Source organism: Micromys minutus, assembly GCF_963924665.1.
Source record: "Micromys minutus genome assembly, chromosome: 4".
NCBI classification, from domain to species: domain Eukaryota; kingdom Metazoa; phylum Chordata; class Mammalia; order Rodentia; family Muridae; genus Micromys; species Micromys minutus.
This window is the reverse complement of record NC_137973.1, coordinates 25244166-25267608: the sequence shown is the minus strand read 5'-3', so window position 1 is coordinate 25267608 and position 23443 is coordinate 25244166. Positions and strand designations below refer to the sequence as shown.

Genomic DNA, 23443 nt, shown 5'->3' with positions numbered 1-23443 from the left:
ACCTAAAAACCCAGACTTCCCTTTGCCACCCCACTCCTGGCATACTGAAACGCAGCTTTGGATGGGCCGCTCCTGTGCGTGGGGGAGAGGTGACTCACTGTTACTACTGAAGAAAGGGGAGCCAGTGGTGGAAGTGGGGTGAGTCACTGATGGGCAGCCTCAGCCCTCCCCCAACTTCCTTGGCTCCCTGGGGATGCCTGGCACTCTCTCTCACTTTGCACCTACTTCTCCTGGTCCCTCACCACTACCCTTTGCCCACCCACTCTCATTCCTTGGCTCTGGCCTTTACCCCAGAAGGCCAAAGTCGGGTAGGCAGGAACCAACACTGTGAAGCCCCAGGCCAGAAAGGGGTGTTCTGCAGAGTGAGGGTTGGCATGCTGGGCTCCTCCTCGCCATACCTGCCCCCGCCCCTTTGGGTATAGGACGGCTCCTTTAAGAGCAATGGATCCACCCCCTGTAGAGGAGGGCCTATTAGAGCTTCTGCCCGGCTGTCAGTGACTCAGTGTTCGCGGGAACGCTGCCTCAGCCTCATCACCAGCCAACCCAGATCCCGAGGTGCGCCAGCGCCCAGCCCAGATCTCCACGCCTGCCAGGAGCGAGCTTCGCCGGCTCGCTGTCCCCCCCGAGCAACCTCTGTCCTTCTGTCCGAGTCCCGCGCCCTTCTCGGGACCCCTGCCCAGCGGGCAGCACTGCCACCCTGCCGGCCATGGAGACCCCGTCTCAGCGGCGCGCCACCCGCAGTGGGGCGCAGGCCAGCTCGACCCCGCTGTCGCCCACTCGGATCACACGGCTGCAGGAGAAGGAGGACCTGCAGGAGCTCAATGACCGCCTGGCCGTGTACATTGATCGTGTGCGCTCCCTGGAGACGGAGAACGCCGGGCTGCGCCTCCGCATCACTGAGTCCGAAGAGGTGGTCAGTCGAGAGGTGTCCGGCATCAAGGCGGCCTACGAGGCCGAGCTGGGGGATGCCCGCAAGACCCTCGACTCTGTGGCCAAGGAGCGCGCCCGCCTCCAGCTGGAGCTGAGCAAAGTGCGTGAAGAATTCAAGGAGCTGAAGGCACGGTGAGTGAGGCCCAGCCGGCACCAGGGAGGCAGCAGTCGCCTGTAACTGGCCATCTAGTCCCCTCCCTCCCCGGAACTGCCTCCCGCGGGTGACTGGCAGTGCCAAGGGTAATAGTCATGACAGGACACAGCAGGGAGAGGGTCTCTGGGAGAGGGTGGGGGATATAAGGAGTGGTGAGGGCATTGAGACCAAGTAGCGTTGGCGACAGGGCCTCGCTCTGTCAAGGTGGGATTTTACAGCCATTCGGAGCCTGGGGGATGGGCTTGAGGAAGGCAGAACAGGCTCTACCAGGTCTTGGAACTCCCGAACGCCGCCCGGGACAGAGCAGAATGGGTGAAAGGGTTTTATTAGAACTTTCTTGGTACGTTTGGCACTTTGCCACTTTTTGCCCAACGTGGCTCTGAACACATGATGTCCACTAAAACATAGCCCTCACAGTGACATTTGTCCAGTGGAATGTCAGTGGTACTGTAGAGGGGTCACCAAGGCTGCATAGCCCCTTTCTCCCATGGCTGTGTAAGCATGGCTTCGTCCTGGTTCTTTCTAGGAGCTGGGAATGTCTGGGACCTTTTCCTAGACTCTCAGGCCCACCAGAAGCACTCTAGAAGATCTGCTCCCCCGCAGATCCCACAGCCCTTGGCCTGCCTGGGCTAGGAATGCAGGGAGGGTGGGGAGGGAGACTGGGCACAGAAGCTAATGGCTCTGGAGATTGTGTTATGCCTGGGTCTGGAGCACCTCAATCCTGGCCCTCTCTGTTTGGTGACTTAAAGGTTTGGAAGCTCTGTCCTGTCCTTCCTCAGCCAGTGAACCACTCTCTCGTTCCTAGCTAAGCCAGACTTCACTCTGGCCCATCCTCAAAACTGTTGATGTCTTGATCTTATTAAACCGCTGGAATACAATGACATTTTTGAAATCCAGCCGTTAGGGAGCTTCAGGCCACTCCCACCTCACCCATCCCTGCCCCACCCTGCCCCACCCTACTTGACTCCACCTTCTTTCTACCCCCCCCCCCCCCGCCCTGCTTTCCAACGCCTAGAAGTTTGGGCCCTTGCTCCCAGGACTCCCATTTGACTCTGTCCCTGGTCTTTTTTTCCATGGTGTAGACCCAAGCCAAAGAGCATTGGACATGTGTACAGATACCAAAGGGGCTGGTAGCTTTGACTTCCCTTCCTCTTTTTTCCTTTTTGCATTATCTTCTAAGAAAACCCACTGTGTATCCGTGGTTGGACATTCTATTCCTTACCATATCCTAGCCCTAGGTAGTGAGTATGGCAAGCCCATTGCCTCAAATGTGAGCGGAGGTCTTGTTCACAGATGGGTCCAGCCTTTCTTTCTGCTAATAGAAATTACCTGTCTTTTTTTTTTTTTTTAACTAGGGATATGAATACCTTATCAATAAATACATGAGGCAAGTTGTAGGAGTCCCAGTGAGTTAACTATTAGTGATCTAAACTAGTTAGGTCAGCCACCAAAGCTCTTGCAGATCTTGGTGCAGGACTTGTAGATCTGGGGACAGGGCCAGTGGAATCTATAGCTTCTTGTGCATCTAGCCAAGACTCTGTCTTCTGCCCCCAGTACAGCTGTCCAGGCCTGGGACACCAGGTGGTGTGTACACATGGGTAGGGGCCGGGTGATGTGTGGACTTTTTATATTTAGCCACCTGCCTCTATTCTCCACTGATCCTAACTGAGGAGGCTGGACTTCCGGGAAGGGAGGTGGGTATACACACCTAGGTCCGTACTGGCGGAGTGGAGGCAAAGGGAACTTAGATAGGTGTCTACCCTTCTATGTCCACCATGAAGGACCTACAGCTGCTGCCCTTACGGCTGCTGAGCTCAGGCTGAGGTGGAGAAATGGCCAAAGTGAAGTCTGGGGAGGATGAGAGGCATTGTCCAGTCCCTCCCACCAGGGCCCAGGGGTGTGGAAAAGTGACCAGTTTAATGTTTAATTCGAGCTCAGAGTTCAGGGTCAGGCTTGGAGTTAGACATAACTGTGAGACCCTGTGACAGTCTTTGGCACAACTTGGGTCTCTCGACCACACCTACAGGCCTCTTCAAGCTGGATTTGTAAGTTCCAAGGAGGAGGCAGGGGAGAGGGAGAACAAAACAACTCTCTCCTTCCCCCTTCCCCCTCTCCTCCAGAGGTTTAGATATCTAAGCTGGGAGAAGGGGGCAGTGGGAAGCAAGGGGAAGGCTCACCCCAGGCTTAGGACTGGGTATGCCTGACTCCAGGCTAGACAGCTGCATGGATGACTCAGAAGCCACCCCTCCTACCCTGGTGGCTTTTTAAGAGACAACAGGAGACCACAGATGTCTGAGAGGAAAGGCTACGAGCCTGGATAGTCGTAACTGCTGTCCTGTCTCTACAGCATTCTGCAGTCCCTTTCCTGCCTACCCCATCTTTAGGTTTATATGTAAGTGTGTGTGTGTGAGTACACGCACATGTGCCGCAGTGTTCACGGCAGAACATAACTTGGGAAATTTGGTCCTCTCTTACCTAATATGGGGATTAGGGATTGAATTTATGTCATCAGGCTTGGCAGAGAGCACTCTTACCCACAAAACCTTGATAGTCCCTTGCCTCCTTTCTTGGAACCTCTGATAGGAATTCTAGCCCGAAGGAGGCAGAGGCAGGAGGATCACCAAAAGTTTGGGTTAGGCTAGCCTAGCCTACGAAGTTAGTCCAGACTATCTAGTGCAACTTCATCTCAAGCAAAGCAAAATCAAAGGAATCTGTAGTTTCTACCCAGCTCCCTGATCCCTTGTGGAGTTACTCAGTATTCTTGCTTCTCTGTGAGGAATGACACAAATGGAGGTCATAGGGCAATGTGTAGGAAGGAGGTGGTTCTCTCCTTCCGCAACACAGGCCCTAGGGGTGGAACTCAGCTTGTCAGGTTTGGTGGCGAGTGCTTTACTCACTGAGTCATCTTGCTAGCCCTCCATAAACTATCTTTTTGTTTTTCCAGATTTTTAACATTTTTATGTGTATAAGTATTTTACCTGCATTTATGTATGTTTACTCCATGCATGCCTAGTACCTGTGGAGGTCAGAAGGTGGCATCAGATCCCCTGAAACTGAAGGTGGATGACTGTGAACCACCATGAGGGTGCTGGAGACTGAACCCGCGACCTGTGCAAGAACAAGTGCTCTGAACCACTTAGCCATCTTTTCCGGCACTCACCCCAACTTTTTTTTATTTTTTTATTGGAAACAGGGTCTTGTTTTGTAGCCCTGGTTGGCCTGGAACCCACTATGTACATTAGGCTGGCCTCAAATATCTGCCTGCCTGTGATTTGGGGTGGTTGTAGTAAAGACATGTGCTCCCATGCCAGGCCATCCCCTATATATTTATTTATTTTTAGACTGGGCTTTTCTGTGTAACCTTAGCTGTTCTGGAACTCACTCTGTAGACTAGGCTGGCCTCCAACTCAGAGAACTGCTTACCTCTGCCTCCCGAGTGCTGGGATAAAAGGTGTGCGCTAGCACTGTTGCCCACTCCATCCCCTACACTTTTTTTACGGTTTATTTATTTATTATATATAACTACACTGTAGTTGTCTTCAGACACACTAGAAGAGAGCATCAGATCTCATTAAAGATGATTGTGAGCCACCATGTGGTTGCTGAGATTTGAACTCAGGACCTCTAGAAGAACAAACAGTCAGTGCTCTTAACCACTGAGCCATTTTTTTCAGCCCCATCCCCTACACTTTTACAAACAGATAATTAGTACTAGAGAGATGGTCCAGGAGTTATGAGCACTTAGAGTTCAGTTTTTCAGCACTCTTGGGCAACTTAAAACTGCCTGTGATTTCAGCTCCAGGGGATCTGATACTTTTTGGTTTCCACAGGTCTGCAGTCGATCATGCAATACATTTTACACACACACACACACACACACACACACACACACACACACACACGAACACATACACACACCACACACAGACACACACACACATGAACACATACACACACACACAGACACACATGAACACATACACACATACACATTTTGAAAGCTTTTATTAAAAAAAAAGAGAGACTGGTGGAATCTGGAATCAGGGTTCAAAACAGGCATTGTACATAAGAAATTAGAATGGCAAAAAGGGCTATGTCGTGGCTCTGGCACAGTGCCTGCCTGTCACCACACACACAGAGAGACACAGACACACCCACACACCCAGAGACACAAAGAGATACACACAAAAGGCACACCCAGAGACACAGAGAGATACACACAACAGACACACACACACATAGACAGGCACATACACACAGAGACACACACAGACACATAGACACACACACTCACACACACAGACTCATACACACACTAGTATATTGGGTTGTACTAAGGTTCAGTTGTAGAGCACTTCCCTAATATGATCAGGCCAAAGCTATGTTCAGTCTCTAGTGCTAGTTAGGTTCAGCAACACAAGCTTGTCCTTCCCAGAGCTTGAGATGCTGAGGCAGGAGCATGATGAATTCCAGGCTAGTCCTCGCTATTTGAAGACCCAGAGTGTGATCAGAGGAACTGTTGGAGTGAGGCTGGTCAGAAGTGGGGATGATTCCTGACCCACAATGCAGAACCATCCCAACCCCACCCCCACCCTTGCCCACAAGACCTTCATGCTCAATGTCCCCTGCATTGGCAGGCTTCTGTGACTCCAGTGCAGAGAAGCAGGGGGCTGCAGGCTGAAGTAATCACAGGAACAGCACAGGCAGCAGAAAGCAGAGGTTTGTCCCACCCCCTGCGGGGTTAAAGGTTAGGATATGAGCTTCTGACTTTCGGTGCCTACTCTATCAAACGTTCTCTAGCATAAAAGACAGGTTGGAAATCTAGCCAAGGTTCATTTCTGCTGCATAGAGATTCTGCTCTGAGGCCAATGACACATTTCCTCCATCTGTACCTGGAAAGACCCAGAACCCTGCTAGGCTATATATACATCATTAAACAGTAACTTTGGGAGTGTGGTGATTGTGCCTTCAGTAGGAATCAGCTGCCTGGATTGGAAGGAGACCGTGCCCTTGGGCAGAACTGTTACATCGACAGAGACAGGGTCTTCAAGAGAACCAGGCCTTAGGTGATCCCATCCACGTTCCTAATAGAAGAAACGAAGCTGGCGCAGTTACACCCGGGGGAGGGGGAATAAAAGTGCTTAAGGAGCCCAAGGGACACAGAAAAGCCATTCCCCACTAGGGTCCCCCTACTGCCTTCCCCTAGACTCAAGTGGTCAGTGACACTCCTGCATGCCACTCAGTAGCTCATTGTCAAGTCTGGAGCCAGGGCCAGCTGGGGGGGCAGCTGGGAGGCCGCCTTCAGCCTTCACCTACAGCTGTGCCCTCTGCTCTCCTTACACCCACAGCCTCCCAGCCCTGCCCAGCTCTAACAGCCATGAGACTGTCTGGAGGTCCAGACACTAGGAAGAGTTTCTTCTATCTTCCCTTCCTTGGTTCCGGTGAATGTACTGAAGGTGACCCAGTTCAGCTCCAGCATACATGGAGACGCTGCAGAGATTATAAGACCTGTTCTTTCTCAGTAAGATGTTGTACTAACAAAATTACAGATAGTATTGGGTCCTAGTTAAAACAGCTGTGGCCCTCAGTGTCCCTTTCTCTAGGTTCACCCTAGTCCCTAAATTGCTGTGTGACCTTGAATTAATCAACCCTCTCCCTTTATTTCCCTAACAAACAGTCAAAGAAAGGGAGTTAGAACAGATCTGCACCTTGAGTTTCAAGCAATACAGTGACCCATAAAAGGAGGAAAAGTCCTCTAAATACCACACGAGAGGTGATAAAACGAAGTACAATGGACTGGAGTGTAGTTAATGGCCAGTGCAGTTTGTTTATAGAACTATCTCCCACAGCAGTGGGATTAAAACCACTAGTTTCCCTCCTGCTTCTCGGAAAGAGCTTGCTGGAGTTGGTTAATTATTATGACACTACTGTCTTGGCGTAGGCTTTGTTTTCCCTGCTGTTGGGAAAATAAAGTACATTTCAGTGTCTACCTACCTTCAGGATAATAGAAAGGGCCCTATGGTGTGGCAGGATAGTCTGTCTGTGGCACTGACTGACCAGTTTCAGGACTGGAAGGGAGGCTCCTGGGAAAGACAGGACTGAGCTCTCCAACTGCCAGGGTCAGATATCACATGCCAGAAACTAGTGGGTGGTGGTGCACAGTGACCTTACCTTCTCATCTGCCGCTCACAGTGGCTCACACAGCCAATGCGCTGTGAGTCCTGGCCCTTACAATCCCTTAGGAAAAGGGACAATATCTGGGAAGAGGATCTCCCTACCTTATTGTCTAGTTAGAGGAGAGGAAGCCAGACTCCTGCCTGCTGAAGCAGGGAATAATTCAGGCTGGGATCCTAGGTCCGGAAATGGGAGCTGAGTCATGGATGGCGAGCAGGGTTCAGAGTGGACTGGAGACCCAGAGCTTGTCTAGTCTGTGAAGATGCTGCTGAGGTGGGCTTTCCTTACATCAAGGCACAGCAATAAGAACCTCAGTATTTGGTGGGGGACACAGAACCTCTTTAGGGCTACCTGAGAGAGCTAGATGTCCTCTTTTTAAGGGGTAGGGCTTCGGGACATAGTGGCCAAGGGTGAGAAAGCTTTTGGCAATGGAAAGGCTCCCTTTCTTCCTGCAGAAGCTCCATGACTACCACCTCTGCCAGCTGGGAGGACCTGTTGCATTTTTCAAGTTTAGCCCAAAGTGCAGCCAGACCAGAAGTTCAAAGCTTTCCTCAGCTTCCTCTCCTGACTTGGGGTGTGGCTCAGACTCCCTCCTGGGACAGGCAGGGTTAATAAGTGTGTGCTACCAGATAGAGGGTGGCTAATAAGTCCCAAGAAGTCACTGCTGAGTAACACTTTCTGAGGAATCCCTCGGGTCATTCTACCTTCTTAGGCGCCTTCCTGATTCAGTCTTTTATCTGTCCTGAGGCCCTACCCTGACATCTAGTGACAATAAAAGCTTGGCTTCTAGAATAGCAGGCTAGAAAGAGAAGTGGAGTTCAGCAGGAGACTGAAAAGAAGGCAGGAGCGGGGAGAAGTTGGTCCTGGTTATCTAGGACCCCTGGGCTCTGGCCTCTGGCTCCAGGCTTCTCTTTTGTACAATGCCACGTTGATACACCCAGCAGCTGTGACTCAGGCCTGGCCCCTTGCCAGACCCAGTGCCTCTCTGCTAGAGTGGTGTCTGAACATGTCAACAGGCCTCCTATCCTGCTCTGGGCACCAGAACCCAACCAGACTCTCCCTCATCCTGGAATGAAGACTTGCCTTTGTTTGGGGGAAAGGCAACGGAGATCCTGGCTGCTCTGGAAGTAGATCTGAGGCCTCAGATCCCATTAGGTTCCAGGCCTTGTTCTGTAGTCTGAGAGGCTTAAGGAAGCTGAGCTTTGCCAACCACCGGCACATGTGCCTGCGTCAGGAAGCCTGAGGTGTTCCATACTGTGATGCTTACTGTGTGTTTTCTGTATTTTTTCTTTTTGTTTTATTCAAGACAGGATTTCTCCATGTAGCCCTGGTTATCCTGGACCTCACTCTATAGACCAGACTGGCCTTGAACTCACAAATCTCCTGCTTCTGCCTTCCAAGTGCTGGGACTTGTGCCACCACCTCCCAGCCTTAACCTTGTGGTTTTCAAATGATTAGCCATCCAGAGTTTCATAGGACAGGTTTTGGGGAAGGCTACCTGCCTTGCTCACTTCCTTCCTTAGCACGCCAGAGTGGGGCCGGCCACATCCTGCCAGAATTTGAAAGTGGTCAGGGACCCACAGACCAGCCAAGAAACCAAGTAGTAGTCAGTGGTTATTGTGGAGAGCTGCAGAGCCCAGAGCTGGGGTAGTATTTGGAGGTAGTCAAGGGTGGTGTATTCCTTAGGCCTTTGTCATTTTGATGGGGTCTCCATTGCTGTCTCTAGCCCATTTGCCTCCTAACATTTCCTTCTCTTTCTCCTTCCTCACACCCCGAGCCCTCTCCTCCTTTCTCTTTTCATATTGGGAGTTGGACCCAAAAAATTACACCCCAGCCCCCATGTCATTTTCTTTGCTTTGTCCCTATCTGTTTGAAGTAAGTTTTTAATGTCTGGACCTGGCCTTCTGTACGCTTTCCTGCCTACACCTGTAAAAGAAAGTACAGAAATTAATCCAAAGGTTAGTCTAGAAGCCCTGAACACTTGAACTTTAAGGTATTAAGGGGACATATAGAAAAACCCAAAGATCCCACAGGTAAAAACCTGGGCTGAGGTGGAGCTCAGTGAAGGTGTGGAGAACGGGCGGGGTTGCTGTCGTAGGCCAGATACAGAAAGTTTTCTGTATGTAATATGCAGTGTATGCATCATTCATGTCTACATAATTAAGATAAAGGAAACTGCACTGTTAATGGAAAAACAGGGTCTGGGAATGTAGCGTGCCTAGCATTTAGGAACTTCGGGGTTTGGGTTTGATCCCAGCATGCCATAAACCACACTGGAAGGTAGAGGCAGGACGATCAGAAGTTTAAGGTCTTTTTCTTTCTTTCTTTCTTTTTTTTAATTGGATATATTTTATTTACATTTCAAATGTTACCCCCTTTCCCGGTTTCTCCTCTATAAACCCTCTATCCCATCCCCCCTCCCTCTGCTTCTATGAGGGTGCTCCCCCAGCCACCCACTTTAAGGTCATCCTTGACTACTTAGCAAATTCGAGGCACCCAAGGATACCTGAGAGCTTGTCACGAATAAAAATAAATAAGCCAATATGGGTCTAGGTTGAGCAGCAGCTTGGGCAGGGTAGGACCGGAAGTTAGCAAGGTATAGGGTCCCAGGAGGGCCTGGGAGCAGCACCTCAGCACCCTGCCCAGCCACAGGGGTCACCGGACCTTTCCGGAAGGCGCGAGGCCTTGCTTGTTCTGGCCCAGCCATGGGGAACGCTGAGGGCCGGTGAGGCTGGCGGCGGGGTGGGCTGGGCGCGGGCCGGTCTGTCATTCCCTCCCGCTCCTTATTTTTAGCCCCGTGTAGAGTCTGGGCCGCCCGTCCCTCCCCCAGGACAGGGGAGGAAATGCAGGCCACTCCCTCCGGGCTTGGGCTGTTGCTCCCAGCAACCAGGCCAAACAGGCCGCGCGGCGGCTTCCATATCTGGCGTCTGAGGTGGCTGAGGAGGATGACTCAGTGGGCGGGTCAGCGCCTGGCCCTGTGCCCATCCAGCCCTTCTGCCACTGCTGCCATTCTTCCCTAAAGCAGCCCCGGGACCCCGGCCTTGCCCCCCACCCCTCACCCACGGCGGCTTCTCACTTACCTCGTTCCTGGCTGCTCTGCTCCCCTCCCCCACGCCCCTCCTGGAGCCAGGATTGCTCCAACTGGGATGAGTTAAACCGGATACCCAACCCTTCTTGCCTATGGCCCCTGGAGGCACTGGGGTTGCAACCACTCTTTTGCTCACGCAGAGCATGGCACCAGGCCTGGAACAGGGTATAGACAGGCAGGGTCTCACCGCCCCCAGAGAGCACTGGACGACTTCCCGCCCCCTGCCCTGGTATTGTGGTTCTAAACATGAGTCACAGGAGGAGCCCCGGTTCCTAGCCCTTTCCAGCTCCCCTGGTCTGCCCCACCCAGTCCTCCATACCAACCCAGCACAAATCCAGCTTTCCCACTACCACGCCCAGTGGGCTGGAACTGGACCACACCTCTATACAGACACAGCCGCCTAGGCCTGTCCGGTTTCTTCATGTCCAGGCTGAGGTCTTCCTCTCCTAGGAAGGAAACGGTGTTTGATAGAGAATTTAACTCAAAAATTCTTATTTTAAAAAATTTGTTTTAAGTGATATGAAAATTTGTAGTTAAACATGTAACTTGCATTGCTATACACAAAATGTGTTCTTTTTAAAGAATTGTATTTCACTATGTAGTCCTTGCTGGCCTGTAACTACCTATGTAGATCAGGCTAGCCTTGAACTTCCTGAGATATACCTGCTTCTGCTTCCCAAGTGCTGAGACTAAAGTTGTATATCACCATACCACATTTAAAGCATGCTTTTAAAATTTTTTGTTGTTAAAAAAAATTTTTTTTTAGGCTTGGTGGTGCACACCTTTAATCCCAGCACTCGGGAGGCTGAGGCAGACTCTGAATTAGAGGCCAGCCTGGTCTACAATGTTCCGGGACAGCCAGGGCTATATAGAGAAACCATGCCTTGAAGAAGAGAAAGGGAAAGGAGGCTCCCCTCCCTATTTCTTAGGGCGAGCTTGTGGCTCTGTCTACAGAGCTCCCAAGGTCTGAGTCATGAGCCCATGGGTGATAGTGGCTTGTTCCCCCTAGATGGAGCTCCCCATGCCTGACTAAGAAACCGCAAGTTCTTCCTTTATAATGTGAGCTTGAGGTTTCCCTCAGCTTCAGGGTGTATCTCTGTCCTTAATGGAGTCTCTTCCTGCTGGGTAAAGAAAGCATAAAGCGCTGGAAGAGACCTGAGGAATGGAGGGACAGCCCCCTGGATCTCACTGAAGGTACAGTGTACTGAACTGGTTACAGAAAGCTCTGCTTTCTGCAGGGCCCTGGCTGGAGCTCTCCCCACCCACCTTCTCTCTATCACACTGGTAATAGCATCCATCTCTGAGGACAGTTAATGCTGTCATCCAGTAGTGCCTGGCATATAAGCTCATGAGAAGTATTTGCCGTTACAGTCATGTCCCACATAACAGTGTTTTTGTCAGAGGCGAGCCATATACAATGAGGGTCCCCAAAACTTCTGCCATCTTGTGTGACCACCCTGTGTGTGATGTTTGCGTGATGATGACACTAGTTAATAACTTGTCACAATGCAACTTCGTTGTTATATGACACGTGACTAGATGATCATAAAAACCCAGCCCCGTTTGCACCACATCCCAGTACAGCCAAGGACAAGGGGAACCCTGGGAATTCCACCTCCAGTGCCCACAGACTCAGGGCTAGGAAGTATCCTTGAGACAGCATCCTCAGCTCAGTCAGGAATGGATTTGTTGAAGGGGATCCACTCCTCCTGCTCCTGGCTTATTTCTGCAGTCTCTCTGTACCCAAGGCTTTGGAGGGCAGTGGTGGGTGGGGGTAGGGGAGTATAGGAAGGCACCAGAACACTGCCCCTGCGGCTGTTTGTCATGGTTGATGTTGGCCACATATCCTCTTCTGCACCTCAGTTTCCTCATCTGTAAAAAGGGGAGGCTGAAGGACTCCCCCACATCACCAGCAGCACCCCAGCCAGTTGGCCTTCAGGATGGAGAGGCCCCCTCTGGGAAGCCGCTGCCAGCCTTGGATGCAGCCCAAGGAGCTCAGCTTCGGTCTCTGCAACTTGCTGCACCCGTGTTTTTTTCTTCATTTTCTTTCCTCCCCTGCAGCTGTCTCAGCTTCGGAAAAGTTCTGAAGTCATGGAAAGTTGGGGCAGTGCTTCTAGCCAGGGCTGGGCCGGATGGCAGCCAAAACCTAAGCTGGGTTTTGACTTTATTTTTAGCTTTTCGTGCTAAGATGGAGGAGGAGAAATAGTCTCTGGTTCTGGGAGGGCCTCTGTAGGAGAAAGACACCATTGCATTAAATTGTTTGTTTTGAGGTATGGAGGGAGCATCTCGGGAACAGCCTCTTCTTCCCTGACCCTCTGTTCCTCCCAGTCCAGCAGAACCTAGGTGGAGGACATGTCTTCCTGAAACCTCCTAAGTGTCTCCTATCCCCTTAGCTTCCCCAAGTCTAGCCTTTTCTCTGCTTCTGCAGGGCCAATCGCTAGGCCTATCTATTACGGCTTAGAGATTTTGTGGCAAGAGAAAAATGTTGACAGGGCTGCTCTCGCTAAGTGGGTCCCCTTGCTTTTCTTGCCCATCTTGTGTCCCTTTTAATTTTGGGATGTATCATGTGCATGCACACATTCGAGTGCTGGTCTACTAGAGGCAGAGGTCGGAGGACAGCCTCCCCTGTTGGTCTTTTACCCTTCACTTAGCTTGAAACACGGTTTCTTGTTTGCAACTGTACAGCCAGGGTAATCGAGCTGCAAACCCCTGGGGATGTTCTCTTGAGCTCCTATCTCACCTTAGAAATGCTGGGCTTACACAGGCGTTACCCTACCCAGCTTTCTGTGGCTGAGGACCCAAACTCAGTTCCTCATGCTTATGTGGAAGTTCCTTACCCAGAACCATCCCCTCAGCCCTTAGTTTCTCGTTTGCTGTGGTGGACTCCTGATGAGAACAGATAATTCTGCAGGTGGTTACTAGTACCAGGGTCTACTGTTCCCCTTTACCCTCTCCCAGAATCTACTGCTCCCCCTTTCCCCCTCCCAGGGTTTCCTGCTCCCCCCCACCCCCAGTTCTCATGAAGGGGTTTTGTCTGGAAAGTTCTCAGGCTTTCCAGAGATTTTCAGGAAATGAGGATTTCTCTGCTACTCCAGTTCATTAGCAGAAAGAATCAGAAATGTGGGGGAGGCTGAAGCATTCCCCAGTGGTAGAGACTTACTGAATAGCTTTGTCTACTTTGAGGAGCTAGGGATAGGGTGTGGCTCCAGACTGGAACCCCACGGATCTGGAATCCTGGGATAGACATCTGGAACGGATGCCAGAAAGCCCAGCAGTAGGGAGAGCTTAGCCTACTGTCAGGGACCTGAGGGAGGATCCCTCAGCTATGTGGAGTTCAGAGGTCTTAAGACTAAATCCCAAGGGAAAGGTCTCATATGCTTTCCTTATCCTCTTCCCCGTTTCCCTAGGGAGACTTTTTCCCCCCAAAGTCCCACATGGGCAGAACAGATTAGACTAATTTGAAACTCCAACTGGAGGGGGGGGCGAAGGCTTGGGACGTGTGTGTGGCTAAGACACTCATTGCTTCAAGAGGGAAGCAAGCTGAATGGGGAAACAAACGGGTGGAGTCCAGGGGGAGGAAAAGGTTAAGGCCCTGTGTGGGAAGGGATGGGAGACAAAGGTGCCCTGTCTATTTTAGAGAGAATAGGAGGCAAAGAGAGCCAGGCATTCATATCATCTGATCTAGCTTCGCCATTGGCCCCAGGCACGTTCCTGGGCCCTGAGTCATGGGAAGGGTAGAGAAGCAAGAAGGGGCTTTTGGGAAATCTTAGGGGTGGTGAGAACCCAGCCCCAGAAGCTGGTGGATGCCAACAAACCTAATGTAAGGATGCCCTCTTCTGACAGTTTCAGGGATCGCAGAGCGGTTCCACCCCAGACACATGAGCTTCCTGAAACCTGCTCTTCTCTTTTCTAGCAATACCAAGAAGGAGGGGGATTTGTTGGCTGCACAAGCCCGGCTCAAGGACCTGGAGGCGCTTCTCAATTCCAAGGAAGCTGCTCTGAGCACTGCTCTCAGTGAGAAGCGCACGTTGGAAGGCGAGCTCCATGATCTGCGGGGACAGGTAGCCAAGGTAAGTCACTGTCTGGGGCCCTCCTGTGACCCCAGTGACCCCACCTGATGAATGGACCTTGGGAGGTGTCTGGTCCGACCTGGCATTGAGTCCTATTCACCTGTTCACCATCACTTCGCTGGTCTAGAACACTGCTCATCCTTCCTTGGCCACCAAGGAGCAGCTCAGCAACTTAAAGCAACCCACAAACCAGTTCTATTTAATGGCACCGCCAAAGAATAGATTAGAATCAGAATCGGCCTAGCACTGATTCCTCCCCTCCTGTCTCCTCTAGTCAGCTCCAACCGCTCCAGAGACCTGTCCGCCGAGGCCATAACAAAGTGCTGATGGCTGCCTATACCCAGCTGTGGGTCAGCGCTGCCTTGTGTACACTGTGTCCATTACTTCCCAAGTCCCCCTCTCTGCTCCTCTGATCTCTCATGCTGCACAATATGGAGCAGGACTGAAGAAGTTAGGGACACAGTTTAGTGACTCCAAAGCCAAGGCTGGCCCCTCCTCTCCTCCCTCCCTTAGCTCTCTCTCCAGCTCTTCCAGGCTTACTGAGCAGCCTGCACTTGCCCAAGATGAATGCCTTAGCTTGGTGCTTCCTCTGGAAACCATGCTCCAGAGCTGTTGAGGGTATCTCCTCCTCCTGGTCTAGCCCTTGCCTCCGGTCCTGCTCCACACCCCCCAACAGCACTTCAGCTTCAACAGGACCACTCTTCCTGACAACTTAGGATGATGCTTGTCCCTGACCTGTCCCTGCAGCCACTAATGTCCCTTCCCAGACTCCACTGACCTGTCCTTTGAGTCCCAGGCCTTCCCAGGCTTTGTCCCCTGCCCCCATACTGTTTCCTTCTTCCTGTTCCTGCTACATTCTAATGTGGATCTCCTCCATAGTAACTTGTGTGTTGTGCCAAGAAAGGGAGATCCTACACAGGGGAGTTAATTGTTAATTTAAATTTTTTTGTTTTGTCACTTTTTTTTTCTTTTGTGGGCCCCAACATGCCACCTCACACATTAGGACCAGTGAACAACTTGCAGATACCTGTGCTCTCCTCTTCCATGTGGGCTCTAGGATTAGGGCTCTAGAGCTTAGGTTGTCTGTGTCTAATGGCAAACACCCTCACCTGCTGAGCCATATAACAGGCCCTCACTGTTGGTTTCTTTTCTTTTTTTAAAGGTTTATTTATTTTAAGAGAATCAGGAGTTCAAGGTTACCATATGAAATGGGCTGGGGGAAATTGGGAATGCAGTTCAGTGGTATAGCACTTGTTTAGTATATGGGAGAGCCTTGGGTTCAATTTCCAGCACCACAATAAGTAAATTAAAAAGTATATATTTCCAATAATTTTTTGGATCTGCTTAATTAAGACTTCAGTCTTTTTTTTTTTTTTTTTTGTATTTATTATATATAAGTACACTGTAGCTGTCTTCAGACACACCAGAAGAGGGCATCAGATCCCATTACAGATGGTTGTGAGCCTCCACGTGGTTGCTGGGATTTGAACTCAGGACCTCTGGAAGAGCAGTCAGTGCTCTCTCTAACCGCTGAACCATCTCTCCAGCCCCACTGTTGATTTCTTAAAGCCTCGGCTACCCTGGGTAGTGACTGTGAGGATGTGACTATCCTTCCCCTCATGGGCATTGGAGGCCTTCACTGCCTCTAGGCCTGCTCTCCTGGGGACAGCCGTCACTCAACTTCTCTGGCATGTCCCGAGTACCCTCTCCATGAACTTCCCTTTCTTCCTCTCAGCTTGAGGCAGCCCTAGGTGAGGCTAAGAAGCAACTTCAGGATGAGATGCTGAGGCGGGTGGATGCTGAGAACCGACTACAGACCCTGAAGGAGGAACTTGACTTCCAGAAGAACATTTACAGTGAGGTAGGCATCATGCTGTGGGGGTCTGAGAGCTGATTATGGACAGCTGGACATGGGGCTCATGCTGGGAGGGTCACCTGTATACCACACTAACCGAGGGCTGCCTGTGGGGTTAAGGCAAGACAGGCAGCGTGGACTTCTGGTCTGAGGAACCATTCTGATGTTCTATGTGTCTTCACTTAACTTTCAGGAACTGCGTGAGACCAAACGCCGGCACGAGACCCGGCTTGTGGAGATTGATAACGGGAAGCAGCGAGAGTTTGAGAGCCGGCTGGCCGATGCTTTGCAGGAGCTGCGGGCCCAGCATGAGGACCAGGTGGAACAGTATAAGAAGGAGCTGGAAAAAACCTACTCTGCCAAGGTGCTGGCCTCATCCCACCCTCTCCCTGGTGCTGCTGTAGCAGCCTATCCTAACCATGCCGGTGTGCCCTACGGACGGGTGGATGGTGGTGGGGGATCCAGTAGCCCGGGACCTGAGGCTACAGCAGGGGGGTGCCGTCCTCGGCCGCACCTCCAGGTTCCTGCTGTAATAACTCTGTGCTTCCTGCAGCTGGATAACGCCAGGCAGTCTGCTGAGAGGAACAGCAACCTGGTGGGGGCTGCCCATGAGGAACTCCAGCAGTCTCGAATCCGCATTGACAGCCTCTCGGCCCAGCTCAGCCAGCTCCAGAAGCAGGTGATCCCCAGCTTACCCTCCCCCACGGTGGCACTGGTCTAAGCAGACACTGCAGAAACCCACTGAGAAGAGAGACAGGGGGGAAAAGGATTCCCTTTTAGCTTGCCTTGACCCTCAGAGCCTCTGTTTGACTGGGTATGAAGGGTTTGTCCTGTTCGTCCTGTGAGCGCGGGGGACTGAATCAGAGCCCTTGTGCATGGTAGACAGGTGCTTTCTCCATGAGTCACACACCTACCCGCATTCCCCACTTGGAAGTGGACAATCCCTTGGATCGCGCACGTAGCTTGGTTGGTTCAGTGCTTGCTTATCATGCAGGAAGGCCTGGGTTCCAGCCCCAGGACCACAGAAAACCTTTGTATGGTAGTACATACCTTTCATCCCAGGCTGAAGGATCAGAGATTCCAAGGTCATCCTCAACCATATACCAAGTTTGAGACCCTGTCTCAAAAAAGAAAGAAGCCAGACTGTGGTGGCACATGCCTTTCATGGAGGCAGAGGCAGACGGGTCTTTAGAGTTCAAGTCTACCGATGTCTCAAAAACCATAAATAAATAAATGTCCTTTAAAAAATCCTTTTAAAAAATAGAAAATGCTAAACATTCTCGTCCTCCCCAACTCCCAGATCTGGGAGCTCCCATGACACTGCAGTGCGAGATGTGACTTTGTCGATATTATTTTAGCTGGTTGTGCTATCTGTGACAAAAGGAAATGGGGCCTAGCCTTGGAATGAGGGGTTTCAGTCAGATGTTAGGAAGGGCTTCAGAGTCACTGGATAAGGCCACGGCGGCTCTATTGAGAACCTACAGATACCGGGTGTCCCTCTGCCTTCCACTGTGCCCCTCCCTCTTCACTGGCATCGGCCCTGGTCCTTGGGAGCTCATCAGAACCTTGTTTTTCCCACCCCAGTTGGCAGCCAAGGAGGCAAAGCTGCGTGACCTGGAGGACTCGCTGGCCCGTGAGCGGGATACTAGCCGGCGCCTGCTGGCTGAAAAAGAGCGAGAGATGGCCGAGATGCGGGCGAGGATGCAGCAGCAGCTAGATGAGTACCAGGAGTTGCTGGACATCAAGTTGGCCCTGGACATGGAGATCCATGCCTATCGAAAGCTGCTGGAGGGCGAGGAGGAGAGGTGAACTAGGAGGGGTCTAGAGACGTTATCAGGGGCCCCTGGCCTGCAACCACCACGACTAATATCCCCCCCCCCCCCCCCCCCCCCGCATCTTGTCTCTGCCTTCCCAGGCTGCGCCTGTCCCCCAGCCCTACCTCGCAGCGCAGCCGTGGCCGCACCTCCTCCCACTCATCCCAGTCTCAGGGCGGAGGCAGTGTGACCAAAAAGCGCAAGCTGGAGTCTTCCGAGAGCCGGAGCAGCTTCTCGCAGCATGCTCGCACTAGCGGGCGTGTGGCGGTAGAGGAAGTAGATGAAGAGGGAAAGTTTGTGCGGCTGCGCAACAAGTCCAACGAGGTGGGCCTACGGATCAGGGTCTCATTTTCAGTGGCTGGGAGCCCTTGGTTCTCGTGGAGCATCTGTGGCCCTGGCTGAGAATCCGAAGTGTGTGCTAGTCCTTATATCTTTAAATAGTTGGGAAGAGGAATGAATATAGGTGTGTGTGGCGCCGTATGACCCTTGAGTGAGTGAGTAGTCTAGGTTTGAATGCCAGAGGCCTGCCTTCTGGTGCTTTGCTTTTTTTCCCCATGGGGTCTTGCCCTGGCTGGTTTTGATCTCCTGGGGTTAAGCTGTTCCCCTGCCCCTCACCCTCCACAGTAGCTGAAACTGGTATACGCCACGCAGGCGGCGGCTCCCAGCCTGCCTGAGCTCCTAAGTGAGATAAGCCAAGAGCCAGCTTGAGCTCCCTGTTCTCTCCCTTCCACCCTACTTGCAGGACCAGTCCATGGGCAACTGGCAGATCAAGCGTCAGAATGGTGATGATCCTTTGATAACATACCGCTTCCCGCCGAAGTTCATCCTAAAGGCCGGGCAGGTGGTGACGGTGAGTGGAAGGGCGGGCTGGCACTTGGGACTCTGGAAAAGTTGGCCTCAGGACAGGAGCATTAAGAATAAGTACATCTCTTAAACCATCTCTCCCCAGATCTGGGCTTCAGGAGCCGGGGCCACCCATAGCCCCCCTACTGACTTGGTGTGGAAGGCACAGAACACCTGGGGCTGTGGGAGCAGCCTTCGCACGGCTCTCATCAACTCCAATGGAGAAGTGAGTATGCTGTAGCCGGTAGCTGGCTGGACAGGGCTCCCCCTGGTGGCCATAATGGGAACTAGCTACCTCCAACCCAAGGGACCCTGCCTGGGGTTTAGGATCACTTTCCCCGAGTCCAGTTCCCACCCAGTAAGCAAGCCACAAGTCTCCCCAGTAGAATAATGGGTGGAAGTCAGCCAGTGAGTGTTAACAGCAGACTCCAGTTTAAAGAGCGCTGAGTTCTCAGCTGAGTCCTTCCTGGAGCAAGGTTATATAAGGCCTGGGATGATTCTAGGTGGCTACTATGGGTAGACAGGCTGCACAGCCCTACCCCCTGACTCATGGGGCTGGGCTTATGTCCCCACAGGAAGTGGCCATGCGCAAGCTGGTGCGTTCATTGACCATGGTTGAGGACAATGACGATGAGGACGAGGATGGAGATGAGCTGCTTCATCACCACCGTGTGAGTGGCAGCCGACGCTGAGGCCCAGCCCACAGGGGTAGCCCTGCCAGCCTAGAGCAGCTTTCCCACCTCCATGCCAAAGTCTTTTCATTAAAGAGTGTTTTGGAATGCCACTTGCTGCCCTGGCCTTTCTTCTCTCTCCTCCCTCTACCTTGAACAGGGAACCCAGGTGTCTGGTAAGGAAGGGAGTGGGAACTTTCTGATACCATGGACTATCCCACGGTGGCAGTGGACACAGATCTGGATTTGTCTCCTGGGAAGGGGATGGGAGGACAGAGATGGCCCCAGCCCTGCCTCTCTTCCCCACTCACTCCCACTGCATGCACGCTTTTCTTGTCTCCTCTTCCACCCTATTGCATGCTTCTCCTCAGATTTCCCTGCAACAATGTTTTCTCTCGTTCCTGTCCCCTCACAAATTAAGTTTCTCCATCTTCTGTCTCTCTCCTGATTGTCCCTTAAGTGTCCAGGATTCAGGAGAGAGTCAAAGCCACAGCACTTTATTTCTTTCGAAGGCTTCTTGCCCACCCCCTACCCCCCTACCCCCCTACCCCCCCACCCCGTCATGCCCTTCCTCCCAGCCACAGGCCGCCCAAGTCCCTATCACTCTGATGGGTACAGACAGAGGTCACCTTCCTGCCCAACGGCGGCCAGGAATCTACAGGAGCCCAGAGCCTAGGTGCTGGTCCTAAGAAGTCAGTCCCAAACTCGCTGTCCCTCCTGAGCCTTGTCTCCCTTCCCAGGGCTCCCACTGCAGCAGCTCGGGGGACCCCGCTGAGTACAACCTGCGCTCACGCACCGTACTGTGCGGGACGTGTGGGCAGCCTGCTGACAAGGCAGCCAGTGGCTCAGGAGCCCAGGTGGGCGGATCCATCTCCTCTGGCTCTTCCGCCTCCAGTGTCACAGTCACCCGAAGCTTCCGCAGTGTGGGGGGCAGTGGGGGTGGCAGCTTCGGGGACAACCTAGTCACCCGCTCCTACCTCCTGGGCAACTCCAGTCCCCGGACCCAGGTGAGTCACCTCTTTGTTTCTGCCCTACAGGTCACTGCTCACTAAGCAGTAGAGCAGGGCAGCCCACGGGAGTGGGGTCCCCTTCCTTGCAGCCCCTCTTGCACCCTGCCCTTCCTGTCTGAACCAAGGTTAGGGTGAGGGCTGGGGAGACACACACACCCCCTTTGGGGTCAGGGAGGGAGAGGAAGGGCCAGCCACTGCTGTTCACACCTCTGCCTTCTCTTCTCTCTTAGAGCTCCCAGAACTGCAGCATCATGTAATCTGGGACCTGCCAGGCAGGGGTGGGGGCAGAGGCCACCTGCTCCCTCTTCACCACATGCCATCTGCTCTGCACCTTATGAGAGCAGATCTGAAGCCAAAGAAAAATTTATCCCCTGCCTTTGGTTTTTTTTTTTTCCCTTCTACTTTTTTTTTTTTTTTTTCTAAGAGAAGTTATTTTCTACAGTGGTTTTGTACTGAAGGAAAAACACAAGCCAAAAAAAAAAAAAAGTCTTTATCTCAATCCTAAATCCTTCCCCTTTCTTTCCCTGTATCTGCCTTAAAACCGAAGGGCTTCTCTTGGGAGCCCGGGGAAAGGACTGCTTTTGTAGAGTCTAGATTTTTGACCTGCTGCCTTGGCTTTGCCCTCATCCCAGGACCCTGTGACATGGTGCCTGAGAGGCAGGCATGGAGTTCTCTTTACCAGCCTCCTCCAGACAGCTGGCCCACTGCCATGCCAGCTGCAGAGAAATGGGGTGCAGAGAGGATGCCTGAGAGAGGTCAAGCCCCTCCTGGCTCACTACACTTGGCCGAGGCTCCTCTTGCCTGCCTTACCCTCTTCCTGCCTTTCCCTAGCCTGGGGCGAGTGGATTCCCAGAGGCAAATCTGCCATGCTTGCTTTTTTTCCCTGTATTTTATTTAGACAAGAGATGGGAACGATGATGGGGAAGGAGAAGGGAAGATCAGTTTGAGCCTACCTTTCCCAGCTCCTGAGCCTGGTAGGCTCTGTCCTGTCAGTGGAGGGCAGTGTTAAGTGGAACAGGGGAAGAGTGAAGGACCAAGGCTCCCAGGGATGGGGAGAACCTGCTGGGGCTGGTGAGAAGACTTGAAGGTGTGGTGATTGGTGGCTACAGCAAACACTAAGGAACCCTTCACCCCGTTTCCCATCTGCACCTCTGCTCTCCCCCCAAATCAATACACTAGTTGTTTCCATCCCAGATGCTGTGGTGTCTCTTTGTTGGGTGTCACGTGTATTTCCAGGGGCACATGCACACGCAGGCGCCACACATTTGTTACATATCGATGCTACCCGGCTATGAAGGTGTGTGTTGGGTACTGAGGAGGGCTTCAATAAAGATCAGCACATGGCAGGTGAAAAGGGTGTGCCCTTTCGAACCCTCATCCACTCAGCACTGTACCAGCACCTTCTAAATGGGGTCAGCCACATGTGCATCAGATGGGAGAACACAGTCAGATGGAGGGCAGAGCTTCCCTTGCAAAGGCTGTACCTGTAGTCCCAGGCCCCTGGATACTGCGATTGCCTTGGTAGGCTGAGATACTCTCAGGAAAGAAAGAAAAAGCTGAGGCGTGGTGAGTTTGAGGCTAGTCTGGTATTCACAAGACCCTGTTTTGAACACAAAATATATGTCTTTCCTGGGTAAAAGAGCTGGGCATTCAGCCAAAAGTGGTTGAGTGCTAATTGAAGTTAGGAGCGTGTAGTGTCTTAAGAGGACCTGAGTTTGGTTCCCAGCCCTCCTATCAAGTAGCTCCCGACTGCCTGAAACTTCACCTCTAGGACATGCAACCTGTCGCCAGAACTCCAAGTATATTTACTTCACATATGCATGCCCCCGCCCCCGACACACAATTAAACCTTTTCAAATCATTGAGCCTTGGGTTGGAGAGATGGCTCAATGGTTAAGAGCATTGGCTACTCTTCCAGAGGTCCTGAGTTCAATTCTCACCAACCACATGGTGACTCACAACCATCTGTAATGAGATCTTCTGGTGTGTCTGAAAACGGCTACAGTGTACTCATACATTCATACATAAAATAAATAAATCTTTTTAAAAAAGAAGGAAAGAAGGAAAGAGAATAAAATAAAGAAGAAAGGAAGGAAAGCAATTCTTGGTAGAATGCTTCCTTAGAATTCCTGAGACCTGGAGTTGGAGAGATGGCTCAGTGGTTAAGAGCACTGACTGCTCTTCCAGAGGTCCTGAGTTCAATTCCCAGCAATCACATGGTGGCTCACAACCATCTGTAATGGGATCTGATGTCCCCTTCTGGTGTGTCTGAAGACAGCTACAGTGTACTCATATACATAAATCTTTAAATCATAGAGCCAGGCACGCTGTTGCCAGCCTGTTACATAACAAGTTACAGCAACCAGGGCTATATAGAAGAGACCCTGTCTCAAAAAATTAAAACCAAGAAAGAAAACCCAAAATGCTTGAGTCCAAGAGATGGCTTTACTGGTAAAGACACTTGCTAACCTAAATCCCACCCCTGAGACCTACATGATGGAAAGGGAGAGCTAAGGCCTACACACTATCTTCTGGCCTCCATGTTCCCTTTAGCAGTGTGATATCACTCTTGGGGAGACTGGAAAAGAATTGTTTTTAAAATAAAATTCTGAACATTTGATTTTACCAAATGTAGAGTTGAGCCAGCCTGCTAGCTCAGAGGAGACAGTACCCAGCTGGCCTTCCTCCTCAACTGACATCCCAGAAAGAAAAAAAACGTTTCTCTTTCTCCACCCGGTTTAAAAAACCTTTCCAACGGAATGTCCCTCCTTTCTAGATCCTGTATGTCTCTATCTTCCTGACTTCCTTTCACTCTTCCTTTCACTTTTCCCCCT

At 51.7% G+C, this 23443-nt stretch overlaps 1 protein-coding gene across 1 annotated transcript; it reads left to right on the top strand.

The window, feature by feature from the left end:
• Positions 1–500: 500 nt before the first annotated feature.
• LMNA (lamin A/C) lies at positions 501–21795 on the top strand. Its single transcript, XM_080915763.1, has 12 exons — positions 501–1062; positions 14260–14416; positions 16152–16277; positions 16465–16635; positions 16825–16950; positions 17856–18076; positions 18187–18409; positions 18828–18935; positions 19035–19154; positions 19504–19599; positions 20340–20606; positions 20840–21795. The coding sequence occupies exons 1-12, from the start codon at positions 707–709 to the stop codon at positions 20864–20866; spliced, it is 1998 nt and encodes a 665-aa protein (XP_080771889.1). The 5' UTR covers positions 501–706; the 3' UTR covers positions 20867–21795.
• The last annotated feature ends 1648 nt before the right edge of the window (positions 21796–23443 follow it).

What these genes read in the sequence shown, in the direction of transcription:
- LMNA (XM_080915763.1), top strand. Translation starts at nt 707, where the DNA reads ATGGAGACCCCGTCTCAGCGGCGCGCCACCCGCAGTGGGGCGCAGGCC. An exon ending in TCAGCCAGCTCCAGAAGCAG is followed by an intron (nt 16,951 to 17,855) that starts GTGATCCCCAGC and finishes TTCCCACCCCAG; the next exon opens with TTGGCAGCCAAGGAGGCAAA. An exon ending in AGCTGCTTCATCACCACCGT is followed by an intron (nt 19,600 to 20,339) that starts GTGAGTGGCAGC and finishes CTCCCTTCCCAG; the next exon opens with GGCTCCCACTGCAGCAGCTC.